The 17,748-nt window shown below is 43.5% G+C and overlaps 1 protein-coding gene across 8 annotated transcripts in view; it reads left to right on the forward strand.

Annotated features, from left to right (window-relative positions):
• The window catches only part of SLC15A2 (solute carrier family 15 member 2), a 93,548-nt gene that overhangs the window by 42,470 nt on the left and 33,330 nt on the right, over positions 1-17,748 (forward strand). For all 8 annotated transcript variants that reach the window (XR_011141953.1, XR_011141954.1, XR_011141955.1 and 5 more), the window contains 9 exons: positions 3,654-3,744; positions 6,031-6,108; positions 8,841-8,923; positions 10,193-10,279; positions 10,614-10,703; positions 11,048-11,092; positions 13,197-13,229; positions 14,370-14,458; positions 16,528-16,609. Coding sequence is in view for 4 of the 8 variants with exons in the window: in XM_068949040.1 (XP_068805141.1) it covers positions 3,654-3,744; positions 6,031-6,108; positions 8,841-8,923; positions 10,193-10,279; positions 10,614-10,703; positions 11,048-11,092; positions 13,197-13,229; positions 14,370-14,458; positions 16,528-16,609 (678 nt within the window). In the remaining 4 variants the exon portion in view is untranslated. The remainder of the gene's footprint in view (positions 1-3,653; positions 3,745-6,030; positions 6,109-8,840; positions 8,924-10,192; positions 10,280-10,613; positions 10,704-11,047; positions 11,093-13,196; positions 13,230-14,369; positions 14,459-16,527; positions 16,610-17,748) is intronic.

A 17,748-nucleotide genomic window follows, 5' to 3' on the forward strand; every position in this document is an offset into this window, starting at 1 on the left:
TGATTAATATCCAGCATCTTTCAATTACCAGTTAATTACAATATGATAATGTGTACCACTTATCTTCAGAGTGTTTTGTAGACTTCAGCTAATGAATCTCAGCACCCCAGTCAGGCACATAAGTATTATTATCCCAGACTTACCACCACAGCTGAGTTACAGGGGAAAAACTGAATTACCTACAGTTTTATGGGTCTGTGCCCATTCTCCAGTATTCAGACTACACCTGTCCAACAAATTTATCAAATGCTAAGGCTCAAATATTCACCTGTGTGTTGCCTTCTTGAAAAACTGATTTAGAAAAAGAAAATTGTTAAAAGGCTGCTGGTAAGGACAGTGTTCTACTCCGTTCTTTTTAGAGAAGAAAGTTTATATTGTATCCTTTGGAAATGACTTTGCCTTTCAAGAAAAAAAAGAAAAGATTTTATGCTATGTGATAGGAAACTTAAGTCTTCAAAATTGGAACGAGAAATTTTGATTTTGTAAAGAGTGAAACTTTTGGGCCCAACCAAAACATTTCTTCCCTCCAGAGTTGTTTGGGGAGGGAGTCATCATGTTTTTCATATCTTGTCATACTTGAAATCATCATAACTTACTCCACTCCCAGTGAAATGAAGAATTTAATTCTTCCTCAGTTTGCAGGACACCAGTAAACTTCATCTGAGCCGCTAAGTGCACAAGGCTCACTTGTTCCATCTGGAAACCAGGGATATGGTAGTTCTGAACAAATATTTATATATAAATAGATATAAAGCTTACATATATTTTTATATAAAACACAATACTTTATATATAAAAAATTGCAATATATATTTGTGTGAGTGTGTGTGTGTATATACACACAAATATATACAATATATAAAATATAAAAATGGCCTTGCATGTTCCCACATAGAGACAAATTTAGGTTTGAGGTAAGTGCACACCGCAGTCTGTTTTTTTAAATACTTTATGAATGTAATATCCTTGGAGCTGCCGCTTTGAGAACAGTACTACTGCAAACAGTGGTAGAGACCACTGGTTCAGCAGGAGGTCAGATAGGGAAAATGAACTTATCTGCAGGAGATTTCTAAGCATCTTTGTCTATAGGATTAGCAGTCCAGGCTAAAAATGCCTGAACAAAATCGTATTTACAATATGTTATATAAATGCACAGGCTGCTGTGCATATTAATTAAGGACCAAAGCTGCTTTCAAACAATATGATATGGTTTTTAAGGTACTAAATAGCACTTTCTCTTTGTTTCTTTATTTTCCTGTTGCCATGGAGATCAGGATTATCATGTATGGTACCTTTTCTCAAATTAGCTAATCCAAATCATGTTACTAATGTACGTCTGCTCCAAAGATTAAGAAAGCAAAGGGGGAATTCTTTTTTTCCCGGTTAGTGCAACTTGCACACTGCTAGATTATTATTTTTGTATTCACTTCTGCTTCTCTAACCATTTTTTCCCCATAACTGAAGTCTGTAAATGTGTGAAATAAGCTGCCCCAAATTCTTTATGCCTCACTATCCTCTTATTTTACCGACCCGTTGCTTTTGGTAACTGTTGCTCTAGACTTTATCATGCTGAGAGCTGTGTGCTTGAGTCCTGTTCAGCTTATGGAAATTCAGAGTTGCTCTGATATGAAGGGCTGTAGATATGGGCTGGAAATGTGGCTAGAAGATGGCAGGATTGGGGACTGTTCCACACCATCTCTGTCAAGTCATGGCAATGCTACACCAGGATCGGGGGAGATTGCTGAGGCTAGTCATTTCTTCAGATTTCTTTATGAAGGCAAATAGCTAGTCACAAAGGGAGAATAAAGTATACTTCTATTAGCCTAGTGTAGCAATGGAAAATACCAGATAGTCAAAAAAAATCAGTAGGGGCAGAAATGGAGTTTTGGAGATAATAAAAGCACAGTGCTGTTGACTGTTAGCCATGGCAACAAGCCAGAGATAACTATTATGAAATAAAGGCTCTTACTAGTCCTTTAATCCAGATGAATTATTTACAAGTAATGTATGGATTAGTTCATCTGGGGTTGACTAGGTAATAAACTTTTGTAAGGTCCAGGAGCCCAAGCTGATGGGTCTTTGTTGCTCTGCTTGGACAGACAAAAAAGTCCTTCACCCAAGCACAGGGACATCCAGCATTCCTTGGCTGGTGGCAGTGGGAGGTGATGGGAGCTCTCCAAGGCTCACTGTCCCAGCACCCATATCCCAAGGGGGCATAAGAAAAGCCCTTCCAGCAAGCTCCTGCTTGCCCCCCTTCCCTTGTAGTAATTCTCTGCTGTGATAAGAGGTTTCCTGCCATAGCAGGTAGCAATATTTCCCATTGGCCACGCTTTCAGTTGTGGGAAGTTTAGGTCCAAGGTTGAGATCCTTGGCTTCCTTCCTTAAAGCTTCCTTTCCTTAAAGCTGTCTGCAATTCTCCACGCTTATTCTTGTGTTCCAGCCCTGTAATTATTGACGTCTCAGGGAGCAGAAGGGAGCAGGACATGTTTTAGAAGAGACAAACTAGGCTCCTGGAGAACTTCCTTACAGTGAGCTGAGTTAAAGCTTCACATTCAAATGATCAGGTCAGAGAGATGTGGCTCGAGGTGCCCTAAGGAGCTCTCTGCCTAGTGCTGAGCCATGTCCCAGGTGATTTGCCCACTATCATAAGATGCCCTGGGGACAGCTGGGAGCTGAGCCTAGATGTGCCTGGGCTTGGGCTGTCCTTAAATGCTGATTTCACCAACTCGGATGCCCAGCTATGGGAATAGCTGGTGATGCAGATGAGCATGGTGTAGGTCAGGTAGCCGTCTCCTCTTTAGCCACTTCCCTGGCATGCCCAGGCACAGGGATGGGGTTTAGCTGTGTGTGTGTGCATGTCCCAAAGAAATCCTGTAAACAAGGAGAGATGGCTTTCAGTAGAATGCCCTCACACATCACTCCGGCTAAGAGGACCAGGCTTAGCATAGAAGTCCTTGATTCTTACAAAATTATGCATTATGCAGCAGGAAAGGAGATCAGCAGAAATCCTTTGTCTTTATGAATCGTAATTTGTTACGGCAATGGTTGAATTCTGAACTCTTAGAGAAAGAGTTAGTCCCTCCATGAGGTCCTTGATTTGTCCCAATAGATTAAATTTACCCTATTAATTTGAGATTGGCTGGCCTCAGCTTGGTAATCTCTCACCTGACAGGTCCTTCTCTTGATTGCTGTCGCTCTCTCATCTATGCCATCAGTACCAGCTCCTCCAAATAAACAGGTTTCTTTTTCTATTTCTACACTGAGGAGAAGAGGGGGGGAAAAAAAGAGCTTAGACATGGGAACAAATGATGGGCTTGTCAAGCCGTGCCAAATTGGATTGAATTAGGTGACAGAGAATCTGAATCATGCTACTTGTTCTGAATAAGTAAATGCTCTTCCCCCTTCCAGTTTCACTGTGCTCTCAAAGCAGTGGCTTTTCCTCTGAAGTGCCAAAAAGCCCTGAAGCGCTTCTCAAGTAACGTGAGCTGATTTGTGTGAGCATTTACCATCACCTGAACACCAGCTTGTTTGCTTAACATTTTATGCACTGCGTGTCAATATTTACTCAGCATTCCTAACAAGAGAATTGATCAATTTGCAAGCCCAATGCTGTGCGTTAGCCGTGACATTGATATTGTCTTCTCTTGTTTTAGACCTCGGAGAGAAGCAAGTTTTTTTCCGTCTTCTATTTATCCATTAATGCTGGAAGTCTGATCTCTACATTTGTTACTCCTGTATTGAGAGGTCAGTGTCTATTTAGAATAAGCCAATAATTTATCTGCCCTCTGACTACTCTGCTGTGCATGGTAAGGCTTATGACAACTAAATGACAGAAATTACATTATCTCTGGAGTGGCCAGTGTATTGCATTTATGCCTTGTTAATCCTGCCGTAGCAGCGTAACGGATTTATGGGTACTAGCATATGAGTTACACGAACCATATTCCCGGCTGTATTTCAAAGCTAGCCTGAACTGTAGATTAAAAATATGGAAGGTGGAAAGACCTGTACAGTCATCTAATCTTCCTCCCTGCCAGTGGAAGGTTGTTTCCTGGTCTTGCCTGTAGGTAACCTCTGGATGGGGATTGATCCTTGCTGTTCTGTGCCGGTGTTCAGGCTGAGTGACTTAGCAGGGCTCGGTTCGGAGTCCTACCTTCTCCCTCAGGCAAGGGTGCTCTTAACTTCTGGAGGGCTCTGTACCTCTAGCCAGGTTTGCCTGTGTGGGTCTGGTTGCAGGATTGCAGCCCTGAGGAACTAGCCTTGAAGACAAAGCACAGGCCTATGCCCCACTTAAGGCCTACTTTGCATTCCAGCCAGTTTGCACAACCCCTTTTAATCCAGAGTTTTGCTGCACTCCATTGTATCGCAGCACCTAGAAGGCAAGGGGATTGGCACGCTCTAAATACAGACCCACAGGCAGAGGGAAGGCAGCAGGCCATAGGCAAAGGGGACAGGGACAAGGTAGCCTTCATGCTTAGTAGTGATTTTTTTTTTCATTGCATCCCATGGCCACCAGGAAGTTCGCTTTGTTCAAAGCGGCTATTCTAACAGGCTGTTTGTTTCACAAGGCAGTGGGAAATTGTGCTTGTCACATATTTATGCCAAAGCATACAGGCAAAGACAAACTCCATCTCTCTTGCTCTTTCTTTTGCCAATGTCTCCATGTCCATACTCTGTTGGGAAGGGGCTGTTGCTAAAAGTAATCAGCGGGTAGATGAAAATCTGGTCCCCTTTGGACATCAAAATCTGTGCAAATACAGTGTAACAATAAACTAGTTCCAATGTGGAAATGAGGTGAAGTGGATGGGAAAAGAGTAAGATTTCTGCAAAGCACAAAAGCTTTTCTTGGAAAAACAAGGAATGCTATTCATAAACATTTGGCACAAATGTGAAATATATATATTTTTAGGTGGAGAAGTCCAAGAGTTTTAGCTCACATTGCATGTCAAAAGTTCAGTGTGTCCATAACATTTTGCTGCCAGCTTTGGGTTTGGATTTCAGCTGTTTCACTTAAAAGGGGCAAATGAATACTATGCACACAGATGGCTATGCGACTGACTGACTGCTCAGGGACAACGAATAGTAACTGAAGGTTTCACGGGTTGATTTCCTGTTAACTATGTGGGCTTATTTTAGCCACATTTATTTGTTATTGCTCCATTTAAGAATGCAATAATTTGTAGCCACTGGCACACAGACACAGACCTCACTGCTGGATTGCTGTTTGCAATTGGGATTTGTAAATTCACATAGTGTGAGAACTGAGCTAGGCCAAGAGGCACGGGGTTTCAGAGCTCCCACAGTTAACCACATAGCTCAGATCAATCAAAGCCACGTTCTAAAAACCTGGCTTCCTGATGGCTCACAATGCCATAAGCTCTGAGGTCTGGGACAGGCTAGTTCTAGAGAGATTTGAGAAAGTGGAAAGAAAGAGAACTGGAGAAACTGGAGATGCAACTGGAGTGTTAAGTCTAATGCTGACTCTCCCTCACTTTGGAGTAGGGAGGGATACTGGCTTCGCTTTGTCCAATATGAGTTGTTATGAAAACAGGTTCAGGATTTTAGCTCAACAACTTATGCATCTGGCACAGATAGTGCGGAAATACTGTGCTGGTTATTTAGATTAGTCAAATACAGAATGGTTCCAAGTTCTTAGTTAACCAGGTAGGACAGTTCTTAGGAACCAGGTAAAAAGGTTGGGGTTTTTGTTTTTCAGCTTCTTTTTTTTGGCCCATTTACAGTTCCCACCACTTATTTCTAGCTATTTGTCTGCTCCTCCCCTCTTCCTGTCTACCATTCTCATCAATATTCTATTATCAACTGCTGTTGCTGGCAGACACTAACCATGCTTCCAAATTGACTCCGTCAAGGGAGGACAACTGTTTCAAGGAGATTCAATTCACAGTGTCAAGCACCAGCAAAGAAGGTTTAAAGCCAGCGGAAGCAACTGATTTAGAGGAAGTAAATCAAAGGCCCAGATAACATAAGTCTGACTGTAATGAGATGCTTTTATTTCTGCCTTCTTTTTAGGGGATGTGAAATGTTTTGGAGAGGATTGTTACGCACTGGCTTTTGGCGTCCCAGCGGCGCTGATGGTGTTAGCCCTTGGTGAGTGGAAACTATAGTGCTTAGAATAGTAGTTAACCATTTTGGAGTGCATGAATAGGTGAGAAAATGCACAAGTTCACCAGCTCTGGATGGATACTGTGATGGGAAACTCAAGGTTTCAAGGTCATCCAACAATCCCGAAGTTTTAGAACTATTAACCTAGAGTAATCCATTGCCACCTGGCCTAAAGTGTTTCTCCAGCGCAGGCCACGGTGGTAGTGTTAGTCTTGTCTCTCTCAAGTCTCTCTTCCACCGTTGTCAAAGTCTAATGTTGTAATAAGATAATTCAGGACAACAAATGGCTGTGGCCATCCTGCAATCCTGTATCATGACACAGGTGAGGGAGTTGTCTGGTTAGTGTTTCGTGATATATAATCGCCTTGTGCTACAGAACAAAGAGTTGGTGGTGGGGGGGGGGGGAACACCAAAGTTATTCTCCTGGTAGTTTGCAGCTTTGCCTATGAACAGGTTTGGCCTTTGAGCTGCAATTTGAGCAGTCCTCAAAGTCCCCCAACTTACAAGAGAGAAGGTTAGCGTGCCACTTTTAACATCTCCACGTGCTCCTTGTAGCTTGGGACCATCTTTAATGGCTCAAATGTTTGCTTCAGATTTTTTTTGCCACATAGAAATCCCAAAAGAGGAAGCTGAATGCAACATTGCTTTGTTCTGAGCCCTCTGAGTTCATACCCACAATTACAGTGACAGCTTATTATTATATTGCAATAATAAGCCCTTATTGTCCAAGTGTCAGGAAGCAGCTGTAATCACCCTATTTCCTAAAGCTTGAATCTTATCCCCCATTAAAGTATTACCAATGTTTCTCCATCAACCCCTGTCAAATACCTAGTAGTTTCCATGTTCCTACTGTTATTCCTTGGGAGCCAATGCAGAGGACACCCCATTAGCTTTAGTTTCACAGTTGCAAGGGGCTGAGGGGAGCAGTCCCCTTATTACACTGCATTTGAGAGGGTTTGGCACAGCATGGGGTGAGTTCTCATTCAGCTGGTTAGCTTAATTGGGAGCTTGTGTGATTTCACCGTAGCATCTGTGATTTGAAAAGTTGTTCCCCCAGAGAACTCAAATGTTGCTTTTTCCCTTCAAACTTCCAGGGCACTGGAGCAATGTCATCAGCTCACAGCTAATGTTACAGCAATTATTTTCAAAAAAGTGCATGGTCATGGGCCTGAGAAGCTTCTCATTTCCCATGTGGCTTGTTTATATCAGTTTAAGACAGCACAGGCTCTTCTGTGCACCATTGTGTGATGAATGTTTCCAGCAGGGTAGCGGTTGCCCAGGGGAAAATGGACATGTAAATATTGCAGCTTCGGTGTGGGCATCAATTGAAATATGTTTTCAGCTAATGTCCTGCTGCCAGATTCCACAGTCTGCCTGGCAAAGCGGCTCTGTGTTCTTTTGTAATACGTTAAAACGCTCTTGGAAGTGGTTTATTTGACTATGTGAGCAGCATGTAGAACTGGAGAAAATACCTTTCCAGTCCTGACTGCCCCCCTGTGATGCTGGAAAGCGAAGATAGGTCTAGAGGCAGAGTGGAAGTTTCATAGAGCGAGATTTCCTGAGTTTCTCCGGTTTCTCACAGTTGGATGAGGGTTGATACTGTCTAATCTCAAATGCTGATGCTGGAACCTCAGTTCTCAATGGAGTCAGTGGCATCCCCAGAAGGTATTTCAAGAAAGCTAATGAACTGTCATTTGGAGGCACTAACTGCTGTACGGGGGGATGCTAGAAATTTGGTGATGTAGTTATGCACTCTGACTTTGGACAAGGGTCTTTGAGTGAGATACACCTAAACGGACTTCAGCAGCCTCTCTTGATAGTTTTGCAAGTCAAAACTGGATGTCAAGGGTCATCTGCGTGGTCAGAGAAGAGAAATGGTGAGTCACCCCCAGTTTCCCAGGACACCTGCATTAGGACAGAAATGCTTACTTCTTTCCATTGGCTGTGGACTGACCCTAGATGACTGGGTTAGCTTAAAGTGCTGAGGTTGGGCCTGATGGAGCCCACTCTCAGCATGTGCAGTGCTTCTCCATATTAATGCCTTTGTAATTTGAGAGCCTCTGACTGCACTGCAATTATCTGTAATCAGATAGCCCCATCTGTGACAGAGCTTTGAAGGCTTGCTCTAGTGTTCTCTGTGCTTTGAGGGAGAAAAACAAGACAAAACAATATCTTAAAATTTACCTCCCTTTAGGGAAGCCAAAACAGGTAATTTCTGTTAATGCCAGTGTGTGATGCAGTGACCTTCATGAGCTGGATTGACAGTTCCCACTGAAATCTGTGTGAGATGCAAATATACAGAGCCTAGGTTGGATCTGGATTCCTCTTCACACAGTTGTAGTGACTCAGACTTGGCTTACCACACAGATAAAATACATTAGATGCATTAAATGTGGATTATTCAATAATTTTAGCCTACAAAAAGCAAGGATAAAGGCGTATTTTCAACGCGTTAATTCCCAGTGCGAATCAGATGTGGAGATGCCTCTTTGCATGATCTATTCTGAAACAAGATGACAGTGACTTCTTGGGCCATCTGAAGGCATAAATGGATTCCTGCATGTTTATTCTGCTTGATGAAAGAACCACCCTGTAAGCCCCAGGGGAGAGGATTTCTGTTGAATACTGCATGGGGGATGGATAGTCCTCCACAGGAACCAATACAGGATTAAGTCCTTAGTCACATGAATTCCCATATGGATTATAATATTTTTCAGTTGTGTTCATTGCTGGAAGTAGACTGTACAGGAAAACACCACCGCAAGGGAACGTCTTACTTGAAGTGTGCAAATGCATTGGAGTAAGTACATGCCGTTCCCTTCCTTTTCATGCATAATTCTGAGGCTACAGGTCAGAAAAGCGCAAAGGGAATTTGGAGGTGGCATTTAGAGTTCTTCTATAGAGCTCCTGGATGTCTTGCTGATGAGCCGTAAGAAATAAGGAACACATTTAGGTCCTTATTTGTCCTTCCTTCAGTGTTTTGATTGTTTTTCTTTACTCTTTGAATTGTTCTGCTGATGTGAGCAGAACCACTAGTGGAGGAGTTCGGTGACAGCTGAACTGAAGGGAAAATTCAGAAACCCACAAAGTATCGGAAATATGACTCAATTTTTTTCAGCTGAATAACTTTATTGAAGTTTATCAGTTCAGGAGACAGTAACGGTATGCATTGCTGTTAAGCACATTCAGCATGCTAATGTAAATGAAAGAGGCACCTGCTGAAGTCACATTATAACCTTATCAATTACCTTTCATAGCGTGTGAGCTGAATACAGTGTATGAAAAAAATACTCCCTTGATGTTAGGGAGATGATGATGATCCTCTTTCAGGAAGCTACTGCAAGCAGCAAATGTTTACTCTTTGCCTAGGTCAATGCTAGAGAGAGGCTGAGTGTTTTTTTTTTTTTTTTTTTCTTAGAGGTGGCCACCCTTTTTGCTAGGGTCTGTTCAGTGGCTAGAGTGCACAGCATAAACCAGTTACATGAGTGGTATCACTTGATTTCTCCTCCAGTGAGAAACCGATGTGAAAGATAGTCTAGGATTGACTGAGATATGGGCCACAGCAGGAATATACCAAGAAAGACCTACAGAACAAGAAAGAAGTGCGAATTTTGATTTTGACGTTGCTGTGGCTAACAAGGCATTTCTTCCCTAGCACGGTGGTCAATCCAAAAGGCACCTGTCAGAAAATAACACAAGATTTTTAAAGCTTTACTAACAAGTTTTAAATCAAGCAGGAAACAATTTTGGGGGGCCAGTGTCAGATCTGTCTTTGAAAGACAAGCACACAAGGTAGTTTATTCCCACATCTCACCTTTACTGAACCAATGTCACAGAAATTTTCCTTCAGAGAGTTGGTCATAAAGGGTCCAGTCCTGCACATCCAGATATCAGAAGTGTCCAGCAAACCCCCCACAATTATCTGGAGCTGCTTACATCTGGGGATTGTGAGGGCAGCCTTGAGCTGGGAATCTGAGAAGGGCCGACAAATAAGGCCTCTGAAAGGCCAAGGAACTAGTTAAACTAGGTGACACACATGCAGGAGTTACTCACCTGTTTTTCTCCCTAGTTTGCTATCAAAAACCGGCTGAAAAACCGCTCCCGTCAGATTCCAAAGAGGGATCACTGGCTAGATTGGGCATCAGAAAAGTACTCTGTAAGTAATGCCTTACCTGGCAAGTGCTTAGTGGAAGGGGGAAGGAGGGCAGACGCGTAAGACTGGCCTTCCCATGTGGCACACTGCTCCTCGAACGCATTGTGCTCTCACTTTACCTGTCCGTTCCCACACCTGTACTCTCCTGACCCTTAATGGACAGTTTTAGGTCCTGCACTGAAATGCAAAAATACAAATATGTCCAATATCATGAATATGTGCATTGAAAAATTGCTACTGAACTCTCTGGAAAGAAATAGAAGCCCTCATACTTTGTAGCTTCAGGTTCTTATTGGCACTTCACCTCCATCTTACCTTTTGCCTGTTCCCTTTGTAGAAACAACTGATTGGTGAGGTTAAAATGGTGACGCGCGTTCTCTTCCTGTTCGTACCGCTGCCGATGTTCTGGGCCCTGTTCGATCAACAGGTACAGTACAGTGTGTCATGGGCTGGGCTGCCAGACTGGGTTTGCTCCTGTCATGCCAAGGTGACTGCCGAATTCTCCTGACACGGCAGCGTCCTGGGGACACAGAGCTTGTTAAGGCAGTACCTACCATCACTGCTGGTCATGCCTTCGCAGTCCTGCCTGGTGTCTGGGATGGGAGGGTGAGAAGAAAGTGTGTGCCGTTCCCACTGACAGGAAACAAAGGCATTAAAGAGAAGGGAAAGAGTAGCAAGGGAAACAATGATTCCAGCACTGTCATCTGTCCTCATGTTTTCTAGGCCTGTAGGACACCCTGAAGGCTTCACAGCTGTCTGTTTTCTCCTTAGGGATCCCGGTGGACTTTGCAGGCCACAAAGATGAATGCTGATTTTGTAAGTACTTAATATCACCAGGGATGATAAAACTAGTAGTAACATCACAGCTCTTGTTCTTTAATTGGAGATTTGCAATACTAAGAGCTTCTGCTTAATGAATCTGTATGAGCTGCACTTCTGGTGATTAGAAGAGAAAGGTTCTAGGTGGCCACGTGCAATTCATCACAGCACATCTTGGCAAGGAGTGAGAGCTGGGGAGCCATCCGCAGCCTGCAAAGTTGGGAGTGCTTAAGCATTGGCAACCAGTCGCTCTGTGACCTTGAGCAAGCTAGTTATCAGCTCGGGTAGGGTTTCCAGCCTGCTACCCCCACCAAAGACAGGGAAGTCAGAGAAAGTTCACGCAGCTGTTATGAGGTGTAATTAGAGCTATTGTAGCTGTATATTTCTGCTCTGGCATAGCTGGTGATACATTAATGAAGCCTCTAACAGTCAGCAGGAATCCTGCATGAAGGGTTGAGATGTGGTGAGGATTAATTAGTTAGTAGCCATAAAGTACTTCAAAGATGTGAATGGCAAATGGTACAAGATGCAGGGACAGTTAAATGTGGATGAGCTGTCTGCCTAAAGATTTCACAATACAGGGCCTGTTTTCCAGACATGAACGTTTTAATAGGCCATCTGGGTCTTACCTGTGGATGCTCAGGTCAGTATTTAGGGTTGTAAATGCCCATTTAACACTTTAAATCCCAAGATGTGAGCCCTTCTGTATCACTCCCATTAGATACTGGACTCTCAGCAAGTGATACTCATTAAGCTTAATTCATTCAAATAAGGCTTGAAAAAGACTACACCTCAGGTAGTATTTTATCCACCCCAGGGGAAAAAAAACTATGAAAGTTTGTGCAGTCTTTGACGTGTATCTAGAAACTCTGATGTACGCTGTTGCGCTAGCATGCATTTAGTGATCCATTAACAAAGTATTTAAGAAGTGCCAGAAGTTGCTTATTAAACTCTCCCTGGTGGAGAAGAAAACTGTTCAGGGTTTTTTTGCTAGATCAGCTTGGATGGATTTTTGGCATGTGTTTCAGTCTGATTCCCTCTCTGCAACCATGGAGAATTGTCCTGTCCCATGAAGGTGAGAATTAACTGCCACATTGGGGTGATTCCTCTGTTAGACTTACTGTAGTTTATGTTTGCAAAATTCCCCTTCCTCTCTCCTGCTGAGGTGCTCAGCTAGGGTGGCCAGAGTTAACAGGAAATGACTTGGGCTGCTGCTGGCAGAGACAGACAGCCATTTTATATTCAGCTCAGGACAAGCCTGACAGAGGGGAGACAAACCCCCACAGTGCTTTCCTGGAAAGATATTAGCTCCTTTCTAATTGTTTCCCCTTTTTTTCCTAATCCTAATTTAAAATGAAAAGCATTGCAAGGAGTTCAGACGAACGCCAGCCCCTCTCCAGAGGCAGCTGACCTGTCCCTTTTGCAGGGCTGGGATTCCTCCGTCCATCCCCATCGACCTTGCCTGGTCGTGGGAGCTAAGCACACCGGTGTAAGGGTGAGGCATCCCTTACAGATTCAAGAACCGTTGGCTTAAACCAAGAAGCTGAACAGGTGACCAAAACCTAAAGCCTATTTTGGTGCCTATGGATGGGGGAAAGGAGGAAAGAGGTGTTTTTATAGCCCACTGACTCAGGGCAGTCTTCTGTTGTCCTTTCAGGGTGTTTGGGCCAAATGCAAACAGAGCTTAAAAGGTCCTGAAGCTTGAGAGCAGTCATCTGGACTTCTCCCGTTACAGAAGCAGAGAAGGAGGAAGGTCTAAATCCACATCCTGGCTCAGACTTCAACATACCCATTCCTCCCTGCTCACCAAGCTCAGGGCTAATCCATTTTGAAAGATGGGTCTCAGTATCTGTGATAGGCTGTGTCCCAGGTGCCATGTATCAGGAGCTTCCTTCTGCAAAATGTTTCCCATCAAACACTGTCTTTGGACAACAAGTGTCAAGAGCGCGATATCGGCTACTAAAGCCAGCCCAAAGCATGTGAAGGAACAGTCTTTGCTGCCAAGGCCTATACTGTGGGCTGTTTGCTTATTTGCCCTCAACCATATACACTGTTATTTTTATGGTGTTTATGAATCACTTGGAATGTCTTTTTGTTTCAGGGAATATATGTCCTTCAGCCTGACCAAATGCAGGTAAAAGATACTGTCGGGTAGGAAATAACTCTTAGAAATGTTTTTTCTTTTTCTTTCTTGCTTTTTTTGTGGGTGCAATGGCCTTTGTCTGCTGCTTTTGAAGGTCATGGCAGTGTCGTGCTCCTCCTGACCAACGTGGTGTGTGGACTCTGTACTATCATTTACTAGCTGTTTCTGAAGGTTAGCCGTGGGGGCTTCAGAAGCCCCTAAGGATGTCCTAACATAGAGGTTGAATCATGCAGAGTAATGCAGGCATGCAGGGGGATATATACTGTATCTCCCCGGACTGGAAGCAGAACGGGGCCACCAAGTCCCAGATTAGAACATGCCACCGCAATAGTGCTTCAAACAATGCCAGTGTCTGGAGTGTGCAAATTGTGTCTCCTTTTAATAGGTCCCTGTGCTCAGGTGAGCATTGTACCTGGAAGTACGTTTTCCTTCCTTCCAAAAGGGCACGTGAAACTTTGAAGACTCCAAGACTGTAACATGTTGTCACAGTTGATTACAGTTTTTACACTGAACAGCTCTGGAGAAATTCAAAGCTGTTCAATTCTCTTCCCCCTTCAAAACTGGGACTAAGTATCCCTCTTTGCTTGTTCTCCCAAGTCACTCTTGTATTTTCTTGCTCTCCCACTTTTGTCTGGCAGACAGGCTCCGCCCTCCTGGGAGAAATGCGGTTCCTGGGGGATTCCCAAGCTATGTGGAAGTGCAGGAGCTTGGCAGTCTCACAAAATAGTGCCTCTTCCTCTGAGATTTTGCTGCAGTCCCAAGATGTTTCCATCATTGCTGATTTGTTGTTAGGTCCCACTGCAGCGCTGAAGTTCACTAGCCTCTTGTCAGTGAGTTTTGTACTCTTGAAAAACACAACACCTCAGTTTTTCCCAACTTCAGGGAAAGTGGGTCAGTGATGCTTGCTTACCTCTTAGAGTGGAGGACATGAACAAAATGTGTTTGTGCCTGTGAAACCTAAGTAGGAGAAGCCGTTGAAGTGCAAACCATGATTATAGTTTTAAAGGAGGTTTTAAAGCTTTTGTTCATATCCTTTCTGTAATGGAATTATTTCTAGAGGACAGTGCTTTATGAGTTTAATTATTGAAAGTTGCTTTCTAGTCACTAAACTCGTATTGTTTTGTATTGCAGTTCTTAAATCCACTTCTTATTCTTGTCTTCATCCCGATTTTTGACCTTGGGCTCTACCCACTTATAAATACGTGCAAATTTAATTTCACGTAAGTACTTTGGGACCCTGCAGATGCCTTGGTTTTTATTCTTTTGCAGAAAGTGTGCAGAAGACTAGCTTTTAAGGAGAGGAAACAGAAATGCCCATTCACTCCATCCAGTACTTGCATCTACTGCAGCTTATCTGGCAGCATTGCCATCTTCCATAGGCTCTGGAAATTCCAGAGGAAAACTTAATGATGTTGGACTCTGCACTCATGTAAAGGGAAATGCGTCAGGAGTCCTCAGGTCTTGTCTGAGCGTTCTGTGTTGTTGTTGATCTCCTTGCGAGCAAATTTTCCCTGAGAGACAACATTAATAGTCCTTTCCTTAATTTGATCACCACGTTCTTCATCCTATCCCCTGTGCTACTCTGAGATAGTGCTCTCGCTGCAGCTCCCCATGGGGCCAAATTCACTTTCCCATATGGGCTACATGTGGTCTTGTGAGAGTAGATGCCATGTTAGGATCAGAAACAGTGGATACATAAGGGAATTTCCAGTTGGGCTCAAGCATTTTAGCCCAAGTCTGCATTAGCAAATAGTGGAGTGTAGTATGAGCAGATCTGTAGGCCAAAACATTTGGTGCTGGGGCCCAATTTATGCTTTTGGTAGTTTTTACTCCAGACTAAATATAGTCTGGCTCTGTGGACTGATGCCCTGTTAGCAGTGGGAGTATGTTGCACGTTGCTCTTGGAGTGCCTCTGCCACTGTAATTCCAGCTGAAAGGAACCCAGTTTACATGCCTTGACAGCACTCCTCAGTGTGAAACAAAGTGTGAAAAGGGGGATGACTCGGAGATTGGCTTCAAAGGCACGCTCCTGATCCAAACTAAAATGCGAGGTAGACACAAACACACAAAACGCAGATGGAAGGAGCCTCGGCACCCGTCCGTTCAATGTGCTGATCCTCTGGCATTATGCTGAATTGTTTGTGCCTCTAGATGTATGAAGAAAATTACTGTTTTACCCAATGATGGTGCTCTTTGGAGGACACACATCAGAAGCTGTGCTTCTCCACAGTGACCAGGACTGAGCCCCATCTTGAGAGAAGACTTTCTGCCTGATGACCAATTCCTAGACTAGCTCACCCAGCAGCACCAAATTCATGCACTGATCAGGACGGAACACCATACCGTTTCTGGCCCCTGCATCCTGGATGTTAACAGGCTCCTACCCATTTTTGCCATAGGATTGGTTGTAGAAACACAGTAGCCTGCAGGGTTCCAGCTTATGTGACTGCAAAAATTTGCGCAAAAATCCCAGTGCAAAATCAGGCTCAAAACCAGTTTGTTTATTACAAGAAGCAAACAGTAAACTTTTTTTTTATCCCTGGGTGTGTAACTGAGAGACAGAATTTGAGTCCACGATCTGTATTTAACGCAGCCCAGGGGATGTGGCATGTGAGTCCAGAGCATTATAAAGACTGGAGACCACTGAATCTAAATCCAATTCAAATTTCAGCAACTCAGTACTCAGTTGTTCTGTTTGAACCTGCCTAGCTGGTCCTATTTTAATCTGTTCTATATCAGAGTATCTCATGTGATTCTAGTAGAGTTGCAGTAATTTTACTCTTTGTTCTCTAGAAATGTAAATATATTGGCATGAGAAATAACCCAGAGTGATGACGCAGATGGTCAGAAGTGTTGATGACAGAAAATATACATTTTTCTGCTCCTCATGCCTGCTGGTGAATAGCTTGCTACTTTACTTTTGCCTTCTCCAGAAGGGGCTTGAAGATGTATCGTTTCTAGTGCTTCTTGCAACATTGCAGATTAACATAATGCCATGAGCTATTCCCACTAGAAGAGCTAGGAACAAGATGATATGAAACTTGCAAGTAAAGAGCTTTTTTTTTCATGGCATATCAGTTTTAATTGGCCTCAGTGCTGGCCTCATGCAGAATAATAGAATAGTTTTAAGTTAAATGATTGGCCATTTAAACAGCTCACCATCCCTAATGCTACCTGTTGGACAGTTTATTACATGACTTTGGCATATCTTTGACTCTGAGGAATGATATTCTATATTTTAAATTACTTTTTTTTTTTCTTAATGGCCCCTCTTTCATTTGCTCCACAGTCCTATTAGGAAAATGGCAACAGGTATGATCCTTGCAGGGATGGCGTTTGGACTTGCAGCCATTGTAGAAGTCAAAATAAATGTAAGTATAGTACAAGCGATTCCTCAGAAGTCCTTGACTTCCACTGGGTTTTTTTTGTTGATCTTTAATGTGTTCTTAGCAATTAAACATAGTGATCCAATTGCTGCTTAAAAATCTTTTTCTACCTTTCCTTCTGTCTTTCTCTCTCTCTCTCTCTCTCCCCCTCTCTCCCTTTCTCTGTCTCTCTTTCTCTATAGTCTTTGCAGTTTTGCTGTGCCAGTCATCTATATCGGTTTCTATTCTATAGTGATTTCTGTCGTCAAAGTGCTTGACGATCACCTAGTTAACGCTAGTGGTTAATTCCGGAAAGGTAGTCTGTTCTCTTATCTCTTGCAGTCGTTTGCCTATACTTTACTGTTTTTTGGTGTATGTTTTGGTTTTATCCCTTGCCTACTTTAGGATGGGGATGTGTTTTACAAGGCAAACTTGTGATGCAGGTGAATGCACTCACTTCTGCAGTTACAGGTATCAGTGGCTGCTGAGCATCCCCAGCCAGGATGCCAGCAAATACCTTGTAAACTCAGTGTTAGCTGGTAAATTCATTTCTGGCCTGAGACCAGTGCTATGCGCTTTGGCTGACCTTTGGCTTAGGAAAGTTCCTGTAGGATGAATTTTGAAAGCTTCCGTGTATACTTAAAATGCTCTGTAACAGAGTAGCTGGTGCAAAGCACTGGATTGACATTTACCGGTTCCTCAGGTGAATCAACTGACAAGTCTCCACTGAAATGAGACTCTGTTGGAGCAGGTCTCCTTTCTGATCTCTTTGCATGAGCACAGAAATGTTGTCATTGCCACTCGGAGCAGCTCTCTCCAAGCACTGAAAGGCTTCTCTGTTTGGAGGGGCGGTGGCTTAGAGAGATGCCCCCCCTGCCTGTACATGGAAATAACATAAAGGCTGCTTAAAAGCTCTAGCAAGTAGGGAAATAAGAGGGCTCACCCTTGGCTCCGCTGTTGGTAGTGCAGGCAGCAAGCTACAGTGACAGGGTTTGCTGGTCATGGGATTGTCAGTCTAGAGCAGCATACAGGCACCGTGACAACAGGGTTGTCATATCTTCTCTGGCAATGTCTCCCCGCCTAGCTAGATTCAGACTAGCCTGCAAAGCCTGCAAACTTCCCTGCCTGCCAGACCCAAATTATGG

The sequence above is a fragment of the Struthio camelus genome, chromosome 6 (genome assembly GCF_040807025.1).
Source record: "Struthio camelus isolate bStrCam1 chromosome 6, bStrCam1.hap1, whole genome shotgun sequence".
Taxonomy (NCBI): domain Eukaryota; kingdom Metazoa; phylum Chordata; class Aves; order Struthioniformes; family Struthionidae; genus Struthio; species Struthio camelus.